We start from the raw sequence: 21,057 nt of genomic DNA, 5'->3' as shown, positions 1-21,057 counted from the left end.
ACTTCTTCAGGGAAACCCATGATGTAGCTTCCCGTGGAAGGATCTGGCGACGGCGACGAAAGCACATTGTTCCCTTCTTGAAGGCCTCTTTGTGCACATTTCTTGCCATCTGGGTGTTGTCCTTAGTAGTGGTTCATGTCAATGGTGGTTGTTACATGTTGCAATTCACTTTGACGGGACTTCTGAATGTCATGTTTTTTGTCTTCTTCCTTTTTTGTGTGGGTTTACGTTTATGCATGAATACTACTCATGCAGGGTGTGTGCTTAAGGTATTTGTATTACTTCAATGCGGCATTACGAGTTAATACAACATTGCTCTTTTTTGAGAAAAAAATATGAAGGAGAAGGAGCTGATTAAGGGTGTACCAAGGCAAATCTTCTCATTAAATCATCTCAGAAATGGACAAAGATCATGGGAACTAAAAAAACAAGAAATATTCACACAAGCACGCTTCCCAAGCTTAGCTAGAACAACCGTACGTGTATTACTGTTGATAGTGTTATTGGTAAGCTGTACCCCACGTAATCCTAAGAAGCTCGTCCAGGTAGTCGGCGCCGAGGTCCTCCAGCTCCACGACGGGACCCTCCTGCATGGCCATCGTCTTGTTCTTCCTCATCCTCGCCGTCGCCGCGTCGTTCGCTATCTCGACCTTGCTGCGCCTTCTTCTCTTGGAGTGGCGCCGTTTGAGCGCCAGAACGGGCGATCCGTCCATGCCAGTGGACGTGGCCCCCAGGGCATGGAGCGACTCCTGGACGCGCTCCATAGGGAAGTTGAGTGCGGTGGCCGTGCCTCGCGAGGAGAGCGCCGCCTGGTCGTAGGCCATGGCGGCGGCCTCGGCGGTGCCGAAGGTGCCCAGCCAGACCCGCGCGCCGCCCCGCGTCGAGTCCCGGATCTCCGCCGCGAACCGACCCCACGGCCGCGCGCGCACGCCGATGTACGACGGCGCAGCTGACGCTGCTCGCTTCTTGGGCCAAGGACTCGTTTCCGCGCCAACCGTCTCGCCGCTGCTCATGTCGGAGGGAAACGAGTCCCAGGACGATAAGGAGGAGGAGGAGCTGGAGGAGGGATTACTATTAGCAGCGGCGCCCATGCGTCCGGCCTGGAAATGATTCCAAGAAGCTGGAGCGGCGCCGGCCCCGGCGGCCAAGCCTGCTGAGTTCTTCAGCCTTGTTTCAGCCATCTCATCGCTGCTCAAGTCGTGGGATGGAAACGAGTCCAGCGATGAGATTGAGGAGCAGGAGGGGTCGGTGCAGCCGGCGCAGTAGTACATATCGCCGTGATTGAGGAGCAGCCGGGATGGAAATGAGAGTCAAGTCGTGTGTTGTCAGCCCGGCCGGTGGAAATGGTGGTGTGCTTCCTCTCCTCTGTGGGCTAGCTAATCCGATGGGTAAATACTATATATAGATCGAGCTGACGAGCCTTGGGGTCTGAGAAATTAGAGGGAATTTTGTGTTGACAAATAGGAATACCAGGACGGTGCCACTTCCGCCATCGATCCACTGACTGACGTAGGGCGGCTGAGTAAGACAAGCCTCATGGGCGTCACCTCCTAGCGTTGACGAAGCTCCCACGAAGGTGCTGGAACATATATCCCGCTAAACCGTTTTGTTTGCTGGTGGACACAGGCTGAATCCAGTGCCTGCAAACTATTCTAAATTCTAAATTCTGCAAGAGAATTTTGCCCCTAATCATGATCGTGCAAACTATTATTGGGCGGTGCCACGGAGCCAGAGCGTTTGTGTGTCTACAACTGTGGTGTATCCGACCTTGTGGACATTAGGTTAATGTCTTCTCAGATTTGTTCATATGTATTTGATGAGTTTATGTTAGTGTTTTCTATCGCTTTTGCTGGTGTGATCCGTTGTGACTTCAGAGTTGTGCTTTGGCATTCTATTGAAGATCTTGTGGTTTGACATGTACTTTTAGGTGATATCCCCGCTCCAAGTATATTAAATGCTCATGGCTTCCCATCCTGTTCGATGGGCGACTCAAGGGTTTCTGGAACCTACGAAGGTAGTCAAGTTCGTGCAGGTGTACGAGGGGCGGTGTCGTTGCTTCAATCTGACTGCACTCTCTTTACTAAAGCCTTGGCGGTATTTCATGTTGCAAAGATTGATACCATGGAGAAGACGATTTTGAGAAATTTCACTGTAATTTCTAGTTATAAGACTTACTTTGTAATTTCTTGAATCTATGATGCCAAGCAATGTACCTGTGATTTTCTTGAAATTTAAATAAATGTATAGATCATTCTCCAAAAAAAGAAAAAAGAGACTAGGTCAAGCAGTCATCATTGTAGTTTTCTTTACATAGATGCCTTCCTGTTGAGTAATGCCAATATAGTTTTGCCAATTCCACAACTACTTTACTGAGGTCGCTCTCACTTCAGCTATACCAACGGCTCACGAAGCAACCACCCTCGCGTGGATTAACCAAGACTAAGACCTCCTGGAAATTAGACAAGACGAGGTCGACGAGAACCGGAGAAGCTTCGGAGATGGCTCGGGGTGATGTGGACAGCCGCCACCGGCAGCCTCCCAACTTTTCGCTCTGACGACACACCCTATTTCCCGGCCGCCCCTAGTCGAGCCAGTGCCGTCACCGATGGCGTAAACCACCCTGGAGAAAACAAATGATGCTAGTACCATCTCTCTCAGGTTCACCAAGACAATGCTATACTGAATCGATACATTCTCATCAGCTGCTGATGGATTATTAATTCCAGCGGTCAACTAGAAGAACTTTGGAATTTGTTAAGCCCCAAGTGTAGACCCAATATAGATAAACTAAAATCAAGGACTCTACTACGTTATTATATATGGAAGTACAAATTTTGCCCTGCCTATTATGGGCTTGTATATATCCTACTTGCTCAACTGGTATGGCATCTATGTAGAGCTGTTGGTCAGCTATAAAAGTTTGGTTGACTGCACATATATATTGACTTCCTTGTTCTTGCTCCATGAATTCTCTCTCTAGGTATAGTCAATCTCAATGTTCTTAGTCAGAAAAAGAAGAAACTCTCCTTCTTCGTCTTGGTCATGCTCCTTTGACACAAAGAACAAAAACTGTCTGACCAACAAATTAAAAAATACGGCATGAATCGTCCTATTATGGCTTTATCCCTTATAATTCTAATTGATTGCTAAAGTAAAAGAAAAACATGCACCCCTAGCCGTATTAGGCTCCTCCCACGTCCATCGTATACATAGTAAAGCAATTTGCATGCTGCGAATCAATTTGTGGTTAGATGGTTAGGAGCACGGTGGTATCCCCAGTCCACAAGAGTTCAAGTCCTAGAAGTGATATTGGTGCTTGCATTATTCCTGAATTTATTTCAGGATTCCGGTGATGTTCGTTCGGTGGGAGGAGACGTTCCCGTCAACTATGCCGGCTCAGTCTCTCGGAGGTGCTAATAGGGGTAGGATGTGCATGCGTGTGTTCATAAAGGCGAGTGTATGTGAGCGACTTCGATTGTATTGTGTTGAAAAAAAGCAATTTGCAATGCTACAAAATTGCAATTCTAGGTTTATGACTGATAAACAAACAAAAGTGACATGGGTATTTTTTTCAAGATTGCACATGTGTAAACGATGGATTGATAATGTAACTAATATAAGTCACCATTCAGGACTTTGTTCTACAGTTCCGTCGAGGGCGTCAAGGGTTTTGTCGTGCTGCCACCATTTCCTTGCTCCCTTTCCCCTCGGTGCCCCGGAGGTCGCCATCAATAAGCCTGTATGCCCGCCGGTGAGGGTGGCAACAAGGTTTCAACCGCTCTGCAGCTGGAGCAGAGGGTTTTCAATTTGGCTATGGCGTCCAAGCGGCAGGGGCCTCCGCAGATGTTGGTCAATCTCCTTAGTCAAGCCAGTGAAGAGGCGGCGATGGGAGTGGGTCTTTGTGTGTGGGTTGCCTTGTCATCCATAAGTGTCGCATCTAAAGGAGGTGTCTGGTGTTAAGCGTGATAGGCATCTAACTACGACATCCACATCGAGGTCTGACAAGTCTTGTATGCTCAATTGTTTTCTTTTGTTTTGTGATCGCCTTTGTTCATGCTCAACATGCTTGAGAGTGGGTTGGAGTCCTCGATTGTCAGCAAGAGGTGATAGGGTTCCCCTTCCCGAGATAGCAACATGGCAGAGGTGACGAGTAACTAGGCCAATCCACAATAGTGGGGCTCTCTGTGGATGCTTGTCGCCCTGCTCAACCTCTCTGCATCACATTCTTGATCGACCTCTTCCTCCAGCGTATCCTTTTTGGCATGGTCGTCCATAGGCATCAGGAGAGTAGCTGACGAGGTGTGTTCATCGAGTCACGGTGATCATGTGCAGTTATTCTGCATGGCGGCCACGAGGCATGTACCACTCCTAGTTATAGGGTGAGCGCCTACTTTGAGCTAGTCCTGGTCATATCCCAGGTCGGGCTTTAACCTAAGATCTCAAACCCGAGCCTAGATCAGCCCAAAAATTCAAGTAGTGTCATTTTTTTTATTAAAATCATTAGTTCAATCATTTCAGAATATATACATAATTGTGCCTATGTTTTTACCTTAAAAATCCTAGTGTTAGGTGTTTGGTTATCTATCGAGTTTTCGGGCTCACGTTGTGGGCCAAAAACTAGTACATGGGCCTGCCTCGACCATCGCTCTTTCAGGCTGCCGATGCCCAAGCCTATTTCAAGCCTACACTACGAGGTGGTCGACGAGGGAAAAGTGAAATCACCAATTGAGGAGTACTCCATCCAAAGATCACTCCCACCTCCCTAGATTATGACAAGTGACGCGCTGCATGTGCGCCACTTGCCGCAACCTGTAAGTTTCCCTTTTTTCGTAGATTCATTTATTCAAAATATTTTATCTCCTAAACTGTATGTCAAAATCTCGAACCGTTTTCACCGTTGAATTCTTGGCGTCAAAATCTTCAAAACTAGATCCCGTGTTGATAGGTTTTGACACACTTTTTTTCATGAAAAAGGAACCAGGAGCACGTTTCTTTTTCCCTTTACGAAAGTCCGACGGCCGTGCCTTTCGCGGAAGCAAAAACGTGTCTCTCACGAGAGGTAAAAAAAAGAAAATGCGTTTTTTCGTTTCCGAGAGGCAGGGCCGTGCCTCTCGCGGAAGCAAAACCATGCCTCTCACGGAAGAAAAAAAAGGAAAAACGTGTTTTTTCCGTTTACGAGAGGCACGGCCGTGCCTCTCGCGGGAGCAAAACAATGCCTCTCGTGGAAGCAAAACCGTGTCCTTAAGGAAGCAAAAAAAATGCATTTTTCCGTGCAAAACAAAATGATTTTTTTGTCAAAAAGCTAAGAAAAAACTGTGAAAAGCCAAAAGGTTCAAAAAATTAATCTAATAAACCAAAAACGCGTGCGAAAAAAAACAAAATCCAAAGAAAACGCCCAGAATGCGACACGTGGCAGCGGCTCAGAGCGCAAGTGACATGCTGTCAGCCCACCGCAAGTGATCATTACGAGGCTCCCGAAGAAGCGCTCGTCAACTAGTTGCTCTCGGGAAAAAGCAAGGCTTGGTGTGTTGGTTCCCTGAAGCAAGCAGGCATCAGCGAGATCAACTTCAAAGTGGGTTGGCTGCTGCTTTGTAGATGTATTTCTTTATTCTACGATGCCCAAGCGTGTAGGTTGTCGTCAAGTTGCACTTTGATTTTCTTTCAGTTTGTTTGCTTGCTTCGTGCAAAGTGTTATAGCTTATATATAGGGTTGTTTGTTCATCGTCCTTGTACATATCTTTCGGCCTTTTGGGACTATTGACTTTGAAAAGTTGGGCGTTTATCACGTGTAATTAGTTCACCAATTAACTGCACAAAACCCAGGTGCTCCAACTTGAAATGGCACCGCCTCAAAGCTAGCTGCAACCCTACAACCGACGTACTCCGTACGTACTGCTACCTCGGGACGGAGGGAATAGTAACTAAGTAGTGTTACACGTGATCCTGAGAAGCTCATCCAGGTAGTCGACGCCGATGTCCTCCAGCTCCACGATGAACTGCTGCTGCTTGGCTATGACCTTGCTCCTCCTCACGCATGTCGCCGCGTCTTTCGCTATCTCGGCCTTGCTGCGCCTTCTTCTCTTGGAGTGGCGCCATTTGAGCGCCAGCACGGGCGATCCGCCTATGCCTGTCATGGTAGTGCCAAGTGCCTGGAGCGACTCCTGGACGCGCTCCAGAGGGAAATCGAGCGCCGTGGCCGCGCCCCGTGACGAGAGCGCCGCCTTGTTGTAGGCCATGGCGGCGGCCTCGGCCGTGGCAAACGTGCCCAACCACACCCGCGCGCCGCCCCGCGTCGAGTCCCGGATCTCCGCCGCAAACCGTCCCCACGGCCGCGCGCGCACGCCGATGAACGCCGAGGCTGCTGGCCTCTTGGGCTGACTCCTTATTTCCTCGTCGATCATCTCGCCGCCGCTCAAGTCGGATAGAAACGAGTCAATGGACGACAAGGAGGTGGAGGAGCAGGAGGGGTCGGCCGCGGCGCCCATGCCGCCGCCGCTGTAGTAGCACATATCACCGTGGTTGTCCATGTCTCTGTTGTCAGCCCGGCCGGTACCACGTGGAAACGGTGGGTGTCAGTTGGCGCGCTCCCTGTGGGGTGGGGGTTAGATGTAGGCTATGGCTGAGGGTGCTTTTGTTCACAAGCTGTGCACGCGGATGGGTTAATATAGGGCAGCTGATGGAGCGTGTGGGTTTGACAAGAGGAAATGAAACTTTGTGCTCACAAATAGGAGTAGTAGTGTATGTATAATGGAATAGTACGTAGGGCGGCGGTGTGGCAGTGCCACCATCGATATCGATCAGGTCTAAAAATGACAAGTTGGGCTTAGCAGTACGTGAGATGGGAGTCGTTTTCATGGCAGAAAGGGCCTTCATTTTGGGCTTGTGTAAAGGGGGGAGAAGGCTCACGTAGGGCGGCTGGGTGGGCGTCACCATCGGAATATCCTGCTAATTTGGAGCTCCTGGGTCGTAGATACGGCCAGAGGTCGACAACCAGAGAAGCTTCGCAGATGGCTCGGGGATGGTGTGATACTTACAGGCCGCCGCCGGCAGCCTCCCTCCCGACTTTTCGCTCCGACGACCGCCCAGATTGAGCTGGCTAGTGCAGTCACCTCACCGGTAGTAAAACCATTCAGATTAAAATCAAGGGCTGCGTGGTGTTGTAGTGTCTGGTGAATGTTAGTTAGTTCACCAACTTAACTTTGATGCTGAATTTGATGCCATCTATGTAGAAGTAAACCAGAAAAAGTTCAGTGTTACCCTTCTGAAAATGTAATAAAAGGTTTCAGGGTTGTCCACCACAGATTGACTTCCTCGTTCTTGCTCCTTGAATTCTCCTTCTTTCTACGCATGGTCAATGCTCAACGTTCTCGGTCGGAAACAGAACAAGTCAACCCCTCTTCTTCATCTTGGTCCTTCTGCCTCCGTTTCAGGGGGAAAAAGTCTTGGTCATTTTCCTTTAGTATTAAAGTATCTAGGACGAAGAAACAAAAACAAATACGAACATGCGTTGTATTTAATATAGTACCGTATGGATCACCACGATACTACCTCCGTCCTGGTTTATATGTCCCCTTGTAGTTTGTGCCAAATTTTGACTAAAGATTTAACTAACAAAATGTTAATGCATGTCAACAAAAATTATATCGTTGGATTCGTATTTGAACATAGTTTTCAATAATATAATTTTTTGTAACATGCATGAACATTTTGTTAGTTCAATTTATGATCAAAATTTGGCAAGAAATACAATGTGGACCAATAAACCAGGACGGAGGTAGTAGATTTCTTTAACACCAAAATACATGAACCTGATATTTCACGAATTCGTCTCCTCTAGTTTCGCCGCAAGCAGCAAACGAAAGCACAATCATGGGAAGTGCTTTTAAACATGAAATGAGCAGTATAGATTTTGTTTTGCGCCCGAACCCATCCCACTCCGTATACAAAGTAGAAAATTTTAGTTCTAGCTAGGTTGTGGTGCTGGTAGGTAAAGTTGTACTAATTCAGCACTTTGGCGGGTCTATGCGGGACGCCGCTCTGCACCCCTAGTACTAGCTCTCACTTCGACTGGAGATTATCATTTTTCAGTAATGGATATCCCAGTTACATCTCTACCTCTGCTTTTTAAACAGACAGACGAGCAAGATCAAGAACATCGCGAACAGATGAATCACACCAGTCCAAAAGAACAAGAAAACCGGCAGAAATAGCCCAAGCATCCAAACGATTTTCTCTCGGTTTACAGAACCTGGAGAAGGGTTTGCTGTGTCTATCATGATTCCTGAGTCCTCACAAATGACAAATGACAAACCTCTTACATACTATTGATATTACATACTGATGATGCTTCACGTCTTTAGGATGTCGTAGAATGTGGACGGGCGATTCCTTCTCTTCAGGCAGAGCTCCTAAAAGCAGGGGAAATGTTTTCAATTTACGAGGGTCCAGAAGCATACAAAGACAGTACAAAATACTTGATGAAAATAATGTTCACACTCGTACGGATGATGCCACTAAATACTGCTTTTCAGATTCCGTAGACATGCTAAATTTACCATGTTTCATAAATTACTGATTCTTCCCCAACATTTTTATCTACATTAGCGTCTTTTCCCGTTAAAAATGGCTCAGAGTAATCTACAGCTTCAGTGTATTTGTGTCACGATATAAACAAATGCCCCTAGACAGCATAGTGGTGTGAATAAAGTTTTCCCTGCGCCTAAACCTAACAGAGAAAATTGCCGTATGTTCAGAGATTCACTCAGGTTCATACAAGTTTAAAAGGCACATAGACTCCTACCGAATCAGAGCACATTCTAAGGTGGCAAATCAAAAATACAGAACATTTAGGATGAATGTGAACAGTACCTCTACTGCCGAAGCCACCCTCAGTAAGCTAGCCTCACCCCATGGACGGCCTATCAGTTGCAAGCCGATAGGAAGGCCTTGCTGGTCATGACCAACCTGAGTACAGGACAGGAGTAGCAGCACATATTAGCAAATAATACTTTCCCTGCATGTTTTTGAGCTATATTATACTACCAAAATTCTGAATGTTTTCCTATGATTATCTGTAAACCTTTCATTATGTTCGAAATAAGACCATTGTTTATGAATGTACGTCAATAATGCTAAAGTTATTATTCCATACACAATCTCATAACGTTAACTACAAGATACAATAAATATTCGTCATGAGTTGTGACACTACTTACCGGAACAGTTATGGCAGGAAAGCCAAGAAGATTCCCCGCAACAATGAATTGCATCAACTTAGCTGCAATAAAGAGACAGAATCAGAAACAGAAAAAGGTCTATTTGATCTATGTAGAAGTACCAACAATTGTACTTAGCAAGTTGGCACCAAAAGAGGCATATATAGTATGCTTTGCAAACTAGTGAACATACATATTGCATAGCTATTTTGTACTAGTATTAGATTCCAAAAAGGAAGAAATGCCCCCTGTATATTTGACTCCAACAAGGTTCTAAATAGCTTGTGATATTCCGTTACAGCTTTGTGCCGTCCCACCACAAAACCATTAAACCCGTGATTTAATAAGGAAATAGCTAGTGATAGCTCAGCTTTAGCCTTTTTAGGATCTTCGCGGCTAAGGCGTGAAAATTGTGTTTATGACCTCAATCTCCCCTACAAATTTCACATATAGAGTTGTTCTTATTTGTTTTTCTTACAAACTTTTGTCTCAATACAAGACAAAGACAACAGTTGCTGTGTCAAATAACAATTGTTTCACATCAAGATTTCAGTAGTTTTTATGCATGATGTTAGCATGGTTCAGAGCTGAGTTTGTAATAAGTTGTAAATCCACATGTTGAACGGCTAATGAAATGCATAACATAATATAGTGAGAAGAATCTACCTGATACAATATAATCAGACTCTCCTTTCAGAGCACTTGGTGGTATTCTTGATGCAGTAATGCTGGGAAAAACAACACATCTCCTTAGTTGATATAACTGGTGCAACCTGGTAAAATTAGGTATGCGGCATTCTAGGGAGCAAAGATAAACAGAGTTATATCAGTTGCTCCGTGTAATCCCAAATGTGAATTAGTATTGTCAATTCAGTAATTCACACATAGTATCTCGCATTTAAGTCAGAAACCATCGAGACCTCCCAATTGGCACGTTCAGTCCTGATTAAGCTACTTGGCCCTCACACGCCTCTCCCGGCTCCCGCATAGGCCAGACCAACAAACCGAGTGTCCCTTTCGTTCACTCAGTTTTTTCTTTTTTTTAAACAGCTTGATCGTTCCATCAGTTCATCGGTCAACATATGCTCAAAAAAAGTTGATCGGTCAACAGTTGACCAGTTGACCTGGTTGACCATAACTAGTTACTAGTTAACCGTTGATTTTCCCAAAAAATCGTGAACCTGGAAGAATCATAAAATCCAAAAAAGTTTACAAATTTCGAACCCTTTGAAAAAGTTCATAAAATGTGAAAGACTTCAGGATTTTCAAAAATCTGAAAAAGTTCGTGAATTTTAGATATGTTCACAAATTTTTAAAAATCCTGAATATCAAAATATCCATGAATTTCAAAAATGTTCGCAAATTTCAAAAAAGTTCATGAAATTTGGAAATGTTCCCAAAATTGGAAAAAAATTCATGAATTCAAAAAATTTCATGTATTCATACAAGTTCAAAAAATGAAAGAATTTCGTAAATTTGAAAAACCTGACGAAATTTGAAAAAGGTTCTCAAATTTGATGAAACTTCATGGCGTTGAAAAGTTCATATTTTGAAAAAACTTCACAAAAAGGAAAAAGAGCTCACTAATTCGAAAAAATCTTAAATTGAAAAAGGTTCACAGAATTTTGAGAAAAGTTCATGAATTTGAAAAGGTTCTCGCGTATGAAAACAATGAAAAACGGATAAAACCAACAAAAACCACTCTCGAAAATTAAAAAAACCAGCTGGAAGCTTCCAAAGCTTCCCAAAACCGGCCTGGGAATCATCACAAAAACCGGGAGCGGACGGAGCTTCTCGCTGGTCTTAGTTGAGCTGGCCCATTTATATAGTACAGAAGGGGTGGGGCGCCCCTATATTTCGCCTGCAGCGAGTCCACCTTCCAATTCGCTCAAGGGGCGAGCGAGATGGGCCGTCCCACACGCGGCAGACCACAGCCTCACTTTTCTATTTCTTTTTTATATTTTCTGTTTCCTTTTTTTGCTTTAATTTTTTAGTTTTTATACTTTCAAATATTCTAAATGTATATGTTACAAAAACACTCCACCAAAAAATATATGAGAAATGCTAAATAAATATTTGAAAAATGTCGAACAAGCATTCAAAAAATGTGGAATGTATATAGGAAAAATATTGTTCATGTATTAAAAATTGATGAATTTTTTTATCATGTACATAAAAATGTTAATCAAGCATTTGAAAGAAAATGTTGAACAAGTATTTGAAAAGTGTTAATCAGGCATTTGGGAAATGTTAAATGTGTATAGAAAAAATGTTGACCATGTATTAGTAAAATGCTGAAAAAATTACATAAAAATGTTAATCAAGCATTTGAAAAAAATGTTGAACAAGTATGTAAAAAAAGTTAATCAAACATTTGAAAAATGTTAAATCTGTGTGTGTAGAAAAAATATTGACCATGTATTAAAAAAAGATGAAATTTCTTGAGCATGTATATAAAAATATCAATCAAGCATTTAAAAAATATTGAACAAGTGTTTCAAAAAATGTTAATCAAGCGTTTGGCAAATGTTAAATGTGTATAAAAAATGTTGATCATGTCATAAGAAAATGTAATCTTTTTATTTCAGAACTTTTATTTAACTTTAAAAAAATATAATCTACTAAAAATATTGACCATTTATTAAAAAAATGTTAATCTTTTATTTGAAAAATATTAATTAAGCATTTGAAAATATTAAAAATTTGTATGCATAAAATATTGACCATGTATTACCAAAATATTTAATTTTATTGAAAAAATGTTATACGTGTATTAGAAAATTTTTGTTGAAATATATAAAAAATGTAGAATAATAACCAAAAGACCAAAGAAAACCAGAAAATAAAGAAAACGAAAAAAATGAAGAACCAAAATGCCAAAAAATGATGAAAAAAATCAGAGAAGTGCCGACACCAGAGACCAACGACTAGGCGCCTCTCTCTTGTCCCAACAATTAGAAAACTAGGTCGCTTAGAATCACTAACCATCTACTCAAAGCTAGAAGGCAGAATTTTCCTCATGCACTAGCCTCTTTGACTAGACAAAAACAAGTACCAAGGAGGAAGCATGCATATACACTATTATCAAAGCGGACTAAGATGATATAAAATGTCTATGAACCTATATATTGTAATAGACTTTAAAATATTTTACCCGGTTGTAGGGGTTGCTATGACGTCAACCTTCCTGAAAGCTTCCATGTGATAGTACATCATCCTTCTCCTATATAAGCCATGGATACGGTAAGTACACAACTGGCAGAACGTCTGCCGTGGGGAAAAGAAATATATACTTGATAGTCGCCAGTTCATATCCCAGACTTAATTACATTTGTCATACAACAACCATGTGTCATGTGATTTATAACAACACCTCAATGTCCACGATTTGTGCAACAGCAAGCAGATATAGGAATTTTCAGTAACTCAGTATATGTGACAAACTAGGATGCCCAAATGGACTTCCCTAAAAATCATTTATGGAGTCTAGTCAAGACATGGTAGCTTTTAAAGAAAAGAATAAGAAATTTGAGTTAGCAGCACCTTCTGATAGCAAATAAGGATAAAATTGAAGCTACACAACTTCTAGCAGCTACTGATGTATTGTTACTTAGTAAAAAAAATGTCCACACAATTAATACACAATAAGTCAATAAGTATGCCCCATCACCTGGCATTACTTATGCTCTGTAATGCATGTCCTTTTTGTACTTGTCTATAATCTCCAATTTGTTTTCAAAGTAAAATGATAAAGAAAGAACTAACTAAAATAAGACATATATAGGATATGTCATATTAGAATAATTCAGTTAGATGGAATTGTAACTGAATTTGTAATTTAGTAATAACTAGGGTTATTACTAGAAATAATAGGTATTGTCAAATTAAATCCAACTAAAATGCACTAGATAAGGTCCTGTGGAAACCTGTGGGATCATTAGATACATTCGTTTCTTATTAGCTTAATTGGTCATCTTTCTGTGTTACCTGGAAAAATTCTTACAATCTAAATAGGTTTTATTTTATTATTCTTATCTACAATCACAGTCAACATGGTTCTAAAAGAATTTCCAAGCTCTGAATAAGACTGCATGACGAAAAAACCTCCTTCATACTCATGAACAAGTCCTGTAATGGATAAATGGATCAGCCACATTTATACTCATATTCACCTCAGACGTTGAGAAGCAACATAATCTGCTGAAGTGAATGACCCAATAAGTGCCAAACTTCCTCGAGTATCTAACGTCATTTCAGTTCACCTCCTGGAAGATAGTATAGTGAGATTGATAGTACGGAATAGTAAAGACTAGATAAAAATAATATTTCCAGTCTCTCAAGGACCAAAAATTTCATGTTCTATGAAAGAAAAAAATTTGATAACTCATGCTAATAGCAGTATGGAGAATCCGATATTTGTGATGATAGATATAGATAGGTACCCTTCTTGGTAATGAGCATTCAGCTGGCAGAATCCTTCTGAGCCAATAGTGACAAGATGGGCAGTACGCATCTCCAAAAGCTCTGGTAATATTATCTCTTCTATCTTGAAAAATGTTAAACAATACTAGTCAGCTGAGATGTCAAAAAACAACAAAATATGCATATATGTAGTAGATCCCACGTCATCAGAAAAGGCATCTCGTCATAATCATTTAGCAGGTGGGAAAAATTAAGCTTAACTATTAGTGCTTGTTGGATGCCTAAAAGCTCTATATGATACTCCCTCCATCCGAAAAAGCTTGTCCCAAACTTGTCACTCAAATCGATGTATCTAGCACTAATTTGGTGCTAGATACATCCATTTGAGAGACAAGTTTTTTCGGACGGGGGGAGTACAAATCAGTTAAAACTTACAGGAATTGCTAATAATAGTAAGATGGACATTTTTCTATTAACACTTCACAATTGTTTTGACACAACCATCAACAGAACTATGCTAGTAGTTATTGGTGAGCACAGAAGCATTCACCTTACACATGGAAATCTTATTAATGAGAAAATGTCTTCATCTAAAGAAGAGATTGTACATTCAAAGGTACAACACCTAAGAGCATCTCCAACAACCGCCCAACGCGCCGCGCGGTAAAAACCAGTTTGCAGCGCGCCCATCGCCTGGTTTGGCGCGACAGGTAGCGCTGGCTCCAGCAGCCACGGTAAAATGTAGCGCGCGCTCTCGCACAAACACTCTGGACTACGGTGCATATGCATTATACATAGATATTTCACACAATACATAGATAAAACGATACATCGCATAGATAGATAAAGAACTATGGTGCAACTAGATAAAAAAACTACGGTGCAACTAGATAAACTACGGTACAACTAGAACCTACTCCGAGTCGTCCTCATCATCATCATCATCATCCTCGGAGGTGTTGTCCGAGGTATTGAGCCAAATGTCATCCCAACGTTCATTGTCTGTCCCGAAGAACGACTTCCCACCGGCGTTGATGACATCGCACTGCGATATGGCCAATGCCTTGCGCCGACGCCTGTCTGCACGCTCCGTGCGGCGCCTTGCCGTCCTCTCCGCCCAGAAGGCGTTCTCGGCGGCGACATCCTCCGGGTGGCGCCGGCGCCACTCCGCCGTGGCTTGCTCATCCTCCTCGGCGGTGAGGAGGCGGCGCTGCAGCCAACGGTGGTCCTCACGGTCCTGGTCTGTTATCAGACGAGGCGGAGGGGCGACGGTCTGCGCCTGCTCGTGCGTGTAGACGTCGTGGAAGTTCATATGCGCGCGAGGCCTCCCTAGGCACCACGCCGCTGCGTCGTACGCGCGGGCGGCCTCGTGCACGGTCTCCCATGTGCCGAGGCCGAGGCGGAAGTCGCCGGACCGGATCTCTGCGTAGTAGGCGCCGGAGGGGCGCAGGTGGATGCCGCGGTAGCCCGATGATCCCCGGCGGCACGGCGGCACGGTGGTGGCGGGGCACTGAAGCGGTGAGGAAGCAGAGGAAGCGGCGAGAAAGCAGTGGAAGCGGCGAGAAAGCAATGGAAGCGGCGAGGAGGCGGGAGAAATGCGCGTGTGTCAGTGTGGAGCACCGCGTGGCGAGCGCCACAATTTATAGGCGCGCCGGAAGCGATGCGCCAAATCTACCGCGCGACGACAGCTTTCTCCCGCGCGCGCGCAAACGTTTACCGTGCGTGCTTGTTTCCCGCGTCCGCTAGCGCTAAATGGGCATTTTACCACGTGCGCGCGTCTTTTGGCGTGGCTGTTGGAGATGCTCTAAACAGTTGGTATAAATAGTCATAAGAGTAATGCAATAATATAAGATGTGTTGCGGTAGAAATGGCCATACCTGACATCCGAAGGTGTTGCGCAGGAGGCTAAGTGCATCCTCACATGTATTTGAGATCTCAATATCCGAAACATCATGAAACCACTGAAAAGGCCAAGTTTATATAAGAAAAATTACATATGTACAAAGATAACATTTCATGTTAAAAATTGTACCTCTGTATATTTTCCCACTTTCACAGATTGCAGGATATCGTTGTTCTCAGAGGACACCAAGTTAGGAACACACGGGGGCAACTGTACAACAAAAAAGGGAAAGAGATGTAGAAGTTGTGAACCTGATGGGATGCAATAAGGTTAGATTTAGATCATAAGCTATGATCCATCCTGGGTAATAATGGAGAAGGTTAACATATGAATGTTGCTATATTATGATTACCGTGCTGTGGAGCTTCAAATTTTACATTCCATTTCAGAAAAAATAATCGCATTCTTCTTTCACACAATTCATTAATGCTGACATTTGTACTGCTTCACATTTAAAAAAAACTGACTAGTGTAGTGCAATAAGGTAGAAGTGACATGAAAGACATTTTAGAGTTTGTTCAACATGCATTTCAATGTTTCTGGTATTTAATAGATGGGAAGTGTTAAAACAGGAAATATCTTACAGGTCTCAGAGTAAGCTTATCCATAGGTCTACAACCTGCAAGTGCAGAATACCTGAAATGCCATACGACTAGGTGTAACACTGTAAGTAGTAAATAGATGAAGCACAAGTAGAGAGTGTTCACTGTTGAGTATTCATAAATGTCAAGTATTCAGTTTTACCCACTACCCATGAGGTAGTTAAATTTATGTCTCATATCATTAACGTAAATAAGAGAGTTGACAAACTTCGACGTTGTGAACAAGATGGCTCAACAGGTTTATGCAACCTCACGATCTCATTTAGCAAGCCAAACTACTTACACTAGCATAGAATCCTCCACCGATGCTGTAAGAGGTGAAGCAACTTCAGCAGTCCCACAACCGCAAAGCACCCTGCAAATAAGATATATAATTATGCATACTCACAATCTATCTATTATTTATATACTAAAACAAAAGGTAAATGCCAACAAATTCGTCCACATAGGCTAAAAATATATGCTCTGTAGATTTAGATTATAATGGTTGATATTAAAAGGTGTAAAGTTACTGAGAACAACATCATATACGAATTTTGTCACCCGACACGTACAAGATGCAACCACAAATAACATGTATGTATTAGTATCCAGTAGGTATCCAGTACGAGCACAACAAACCAATCAGAAAAACATGCATATTTGTATCCGATACGAGCCTCTCAAACCAATCATAGCTAGCAGTTTGGGTTGGCTTTGGGCACTCAAATGCAGGAGGAGAGAAAAATAGAAAAATGACGTTGGTATGGCTTTGGGCACTCAAATGTAGTTTGGGCCCAAGCAATACGGTTTGAGCAGGCTAATGGGCACGTGCAACACCATATGGGTTGAGAAACATGCTGGGCATTTGAGTGTATGGGAGCATAGTGCAAATGACATTGCAAATATTAAACTAAAATAAATCTATTAAAGATGACTAAGCCATGTAATTTACATGGGCTGTAACAAGATCAAATAAAACACAAATATCTATTATTAATCCTAATGGCAAGTCAAACAAATCCAATGATCAAAACGTATTCCATTCATATTATCCTAATTTGAAAAAACACGTAACACTCATGTAAAAAATAGCCACGCAAATGTGCAGGGCAACACAAATCTTTGGCCCTTAGTAGTATATGTAAATTTTTTTTGCATTGGTCATGTAAAATTAATATCACTTTCTTCCAATTATACTAATACTTTATAATTTATATACAAACACATTTTTATTAAAAGTAATTGCCAAAGTTATGCATCGAAGATCATGTCAAAATCTAAAACGACAAATGTAACAAAACATAGGGAAAAACTGAATAAAAAAATCAATGCACTTTTATATGAAACTCAAAATAATAAATAAGGAAAATAGATTTTGTGAAACACCCCGTAGAGTCAATAAATAACTATTTGATAATAACATTTAAATAGAAATTAGCACTTGGCTTCATTATATGAAATTAAACAAGTTGGCGTTTTGATTTACATCAGATGACATGAAATATTTAGCGACTGGGTTAACAAGCTCAAGATATTTTCTGAACTTTTGTTTTAATATATGAAAAATATCTGGTTTGATCAAACTAAAACAATATCATTTTATCCATCATGGATATTTTTCACAGTACTGTCACATATAATTCATGCAAGCATGAGTGGTCTGTTGAAGTGTATATGTGGGTTTTCTAGCCCTTTTCATCAGTTCAGACCTTCAGTTGTGTTGCCTAGTGCATGAAGTTTAACATGGTATCAGAGTAACAAAGCAAGTGCTAGTAGTACATATCAAGTAGGAACTTCTCTTAGTTACCCAGTCATATCTGTGCGCCCGAATGTTGTCTTCAAACCAACAATGCCACATAGGGAGGATGGTATTCGAACTGAGCCTGTAAGAAAGAAAAGGTCCCAATTAGAGACTAGTGCCGAAAAGAATGTAGTGTCAATGAATGTCACATCTCTATATGTACAAACCTCCGGCGTCTGTTCCAATCGCTGCTGAGCATAACCCTGATGAGACAAGTGCAGCTGGACCAGATGAAGAAGCACCAGTATATCTATCGATTGAATGTGGATTTCTTACTGTCCTGCAATAAATAATTATGAAATTACGAAGATAAAGTAGCAAACATCAGAACATAAGTAGACTCGATGAACAATATTGGATGACTGCAAATTCCAATTCTTTTTTCCATTTCTTTTGATAATGTGATGGTTTCTGATGATACTGCTAGAGCACAATGTTTGTAGGCATCCGAGAGTTCTGATTCCTTGTCAAGCTTTACAATTACTCAGCTGAGTTTGCTTCTAGGAAATAGCTAACAAATATTATAGTTACCCTTTTCCTTTACAAAACTTTAGGCAAAGCGAAAGAATCTCCTAGACGTTTTTGGATATTCATGTTTGCAGCATTTCAAAAAACAGGGACAAAAGATATTTAACCTGGTAACACTCGAGTTCCACCAGGTCAACATAGGTGAAAACATGACTTAAGTTTTAACAGCTCCAATAAAATGCATGTGTCCATAGACTCCATGCAAGCAAGCATTTCGAACAGAACTAGCAGCCGCTCAATTATTAACCGTACCCATAGTTTGGATTGTTTCCGGTGACCCCAATGCCTAGCTCGTGCATATTTGCTTTCCCAATAAAAATCACTCCACATTTCCGTAAACGAGCAACTAAGACTGCGTCTTTCTCCACAGGGCGGATTTTGTCGAAAAATGTGGTAGCACCTGAATTCAAAAAGAGGAACATAATATAGAATGTGCTTCTCGGACACAGCAAAAAAAAGGCTACTTCAGTCGAGTGAGCTAACTCTTTGATGGATATGGGAAGCAGTCAATGTCATCCTTAATGGCGAAAAAGATCCCATCCAAAACGGAAATTTGACTTCCTGGGCACAAGAAGCAACACATATCAGAAAACAGGACAGAGATGAATGGAGTCTCCACCTGATGATGCCTGTTCATTTCAACAATGATGAGATAAAGCAGCAAAGTTTGAATGGGGGTAAACCTTGCTCAAATCTCTTTGTGGAGGCATCAGCTTGCTTCCTCAGGTCATCAGCGTCAAAATAGATCAGCATTGGCATCGGAGGCTTCTTATTGTTCCACTCTTCCACGCCCGCAATGACATGCTCCGCAACCTACCCAACGGCCAAGGTTAACACCACAAATGCAAGGAGAGCAAGCAAGCAATGCTCTGTACAAAGACTACAAGTACTACATTCCAGTGAGCTACTCACAGCTGACGGTGTTGTGATCCTGGACCGGTACGCATGCGCAAAGTCACGGATCTTCCAGTAGAGAAAGGGATTTTTCTCATCGGCCGATGCGAAACGCCCGGACGGGTCATACGGAGCGAAGCACTGCAGTGCTTCCTCCACTCTCTCCACAGGGTCCCTGTCCTCCCCCAGGGTGACAACCCCTTGCTCCGGCTCTGGCAAATCAAATTAGAAGCAGCAGCAATTAACAATATACTCCCTCGATCCAAATTAATTAACGCAGCCTTAGAACAACTTTTGTGCTAAAGCTGTGTCAATTAATTTGGATCGGAAGGAGTAGCTTTTTTCTTTTGTTCAGTTATGGATATAACTTTCACATGACCAGTAAAGCTGAAGTAGGAAATTGTCTTCTGTTTCCAGTCAAAAAGTATGCAAAAACAAGGTGGTGCTTGAAAATATCAGCAGTGACATCTGAGTAACTGAATTGAGTAAAGTATTTTTTAGACGGAACTGGGCAAATTATTCGGGTGGACGTGGTTGTGATTCTGCAGCAAACGTTTATATTTGTGCCTTTAGACAGTTCCAGGAGAACTTTTTTTTTTTGCAAAAAGTTTCAGTAGAACCTGACTGAATGAAAGAAGTAGAACATCTATCTCAACCATACAAAATTCAAGAGGGTACGACTGATTTTGCTTGTACACACAGAGAGACCGAGGGTATGAGTGTGGTCCGTACCTTGCGGCGGGTACTCCGGGAAGAACATGGGCCGGTCGGGGATCACCGTGTGCTGCAGCATCTGCTCGCTCGTCCCCCAGCCCAACAAAACCAGAGTTGTGCTGAGTGCACTGGAAGCAAAATGATGTCAAACAAAACAGAAACGGCCAAGGGAGGACCTGCGTCATGTTGTTCTGCTTCTTGAGGATGGAGGTGACGAGGGGGCCGAGGAGCGGGGACTCGAGGAGCCAGACGAAGGCCCTGAGCGAGAACCCCGTGAGGCGCGGCGCCCGCACCACCAGCGGCTCGTACCGCGCGGCGGAGACGTCCACCTCCTCCACCGGCGCCATCGCCTTCACCTTCCCGCCCATCTCCTCCGTTTCCCTCTCTCCGGCGCAGGGGCGGAGGCAGGGTGAATGCCAGGCAGCAAACGCGCGGCCGCGGCGGGAGGTGGCCGTGGGGGTTGGTGATGATGACGACGACCACGACCACGACGGAGAAGGAATGGAAGGATGGCGAGCAAATAATGGGCGTTGTCGTTGCCCCTTGCCAGCCGGGGTACGTACGTGTATACGTACTTCAGTACTAAGTAGGACTGCACACGTAAATGTGCCAGCGATTCATTTCAGTGGGCTCGGCGACAGGACGATAAATTTTGCCTCAGGACCGCTCTACGTTAGGGCATCAGCCAAATTAATTGTTTTCCCCGTATTCTAGGTTAGGGCAGCTCTAATGCGGATCATCAAAACAGATACTATCATCAAACGTGTCCACGGAAAGCTGTTGGGGCTTGTTCCAGTTAAGATAGCCCGGTCATAAAATAAGCGTTCTTACTGTCCCGCTAATTATGCTCGCACGGCTGTTAGTACAGCTTGTTGGTTACAGCGAGAACCGCCTTTTATCTTAGATCTTGTATCAGCAGATTGTAACTCTATTGCTTTGGAATAAACTCTTTTACGCCTGTAGAAAAAGGAAAGCTATTGGGGCACTGGCCATCCA

General features: G+C 42.9%; 2 protein-coding genes and 1 pseudogene across 2 annotated transcripts; all 3 read right to left on the bottom strand.

Moving 5' to 3' along the window:
• Nucleotides 1–500: 500 nt before the first annotated feature.
• Nucleotides 501–1,295, bottom strand: LOC123055504 (ethylene-response factor C3-like; the record flags this gene model as incomplete). Its single annotated transcript, XM_044479501.1, has 1 exon — nt 501–1,295. A coding segment is annotated over one exon (795 nt), but the record flags the coding sequence as incomplete, so codon positions are not given.
• A 4,626-nt stretch (nt 1,296–5,921) lies between these two features.
• LOC123048298 (ethylene-responsive transcription factor 1B-like) lies at nt 5,922–6,527 on the bottom strand. Its single transcript, XM_044471427.1, has one exon. It carries the CDS (start codon nt 6,525–6,527, stop codon nt 5,922–5,924), a length of 606 nt encoding a protein of 201 aa, XP_044327362.1.
• Nucleotides 6,528–8,183: 1,656 nt separating this feature from the next.
• On the bottom strand, nt 8,184–20,598 carry LOC123051140 (fatty acid amide hydrolase-like; annotated as a pseudogene).
• Nucleotides 20,599–21,057: the final 459 nt, after the last annotated feature.

This window comes from Triticum aestivum, chromosome 2D, assembly GCF_018294505.1.
Source record: "Triticum aestivum cultivar Chinese Spring chromosome 2D, IWGSC CS RefSeq v2.1, whole genome shotgun sequence".
NCBI lineage: Eukaryota > Viridiplantae > Streptophyta > Magnoliopsida > Poales > Poaceae > Triticum > Triticum aestivum.
This window is presented reverse-complemented; position numbering and strand designations above follow the sequence as displayed.

What these genes read in the sequence shown, in the direction of transcription:
- LOC123048298 (XM_044471427.1), bottom strand. Translation starts at nt 6,527, where the DNA reads ATGGACAACCACGGTGATATGTGCTACTACAGCGGCGGCGGCATGGGC.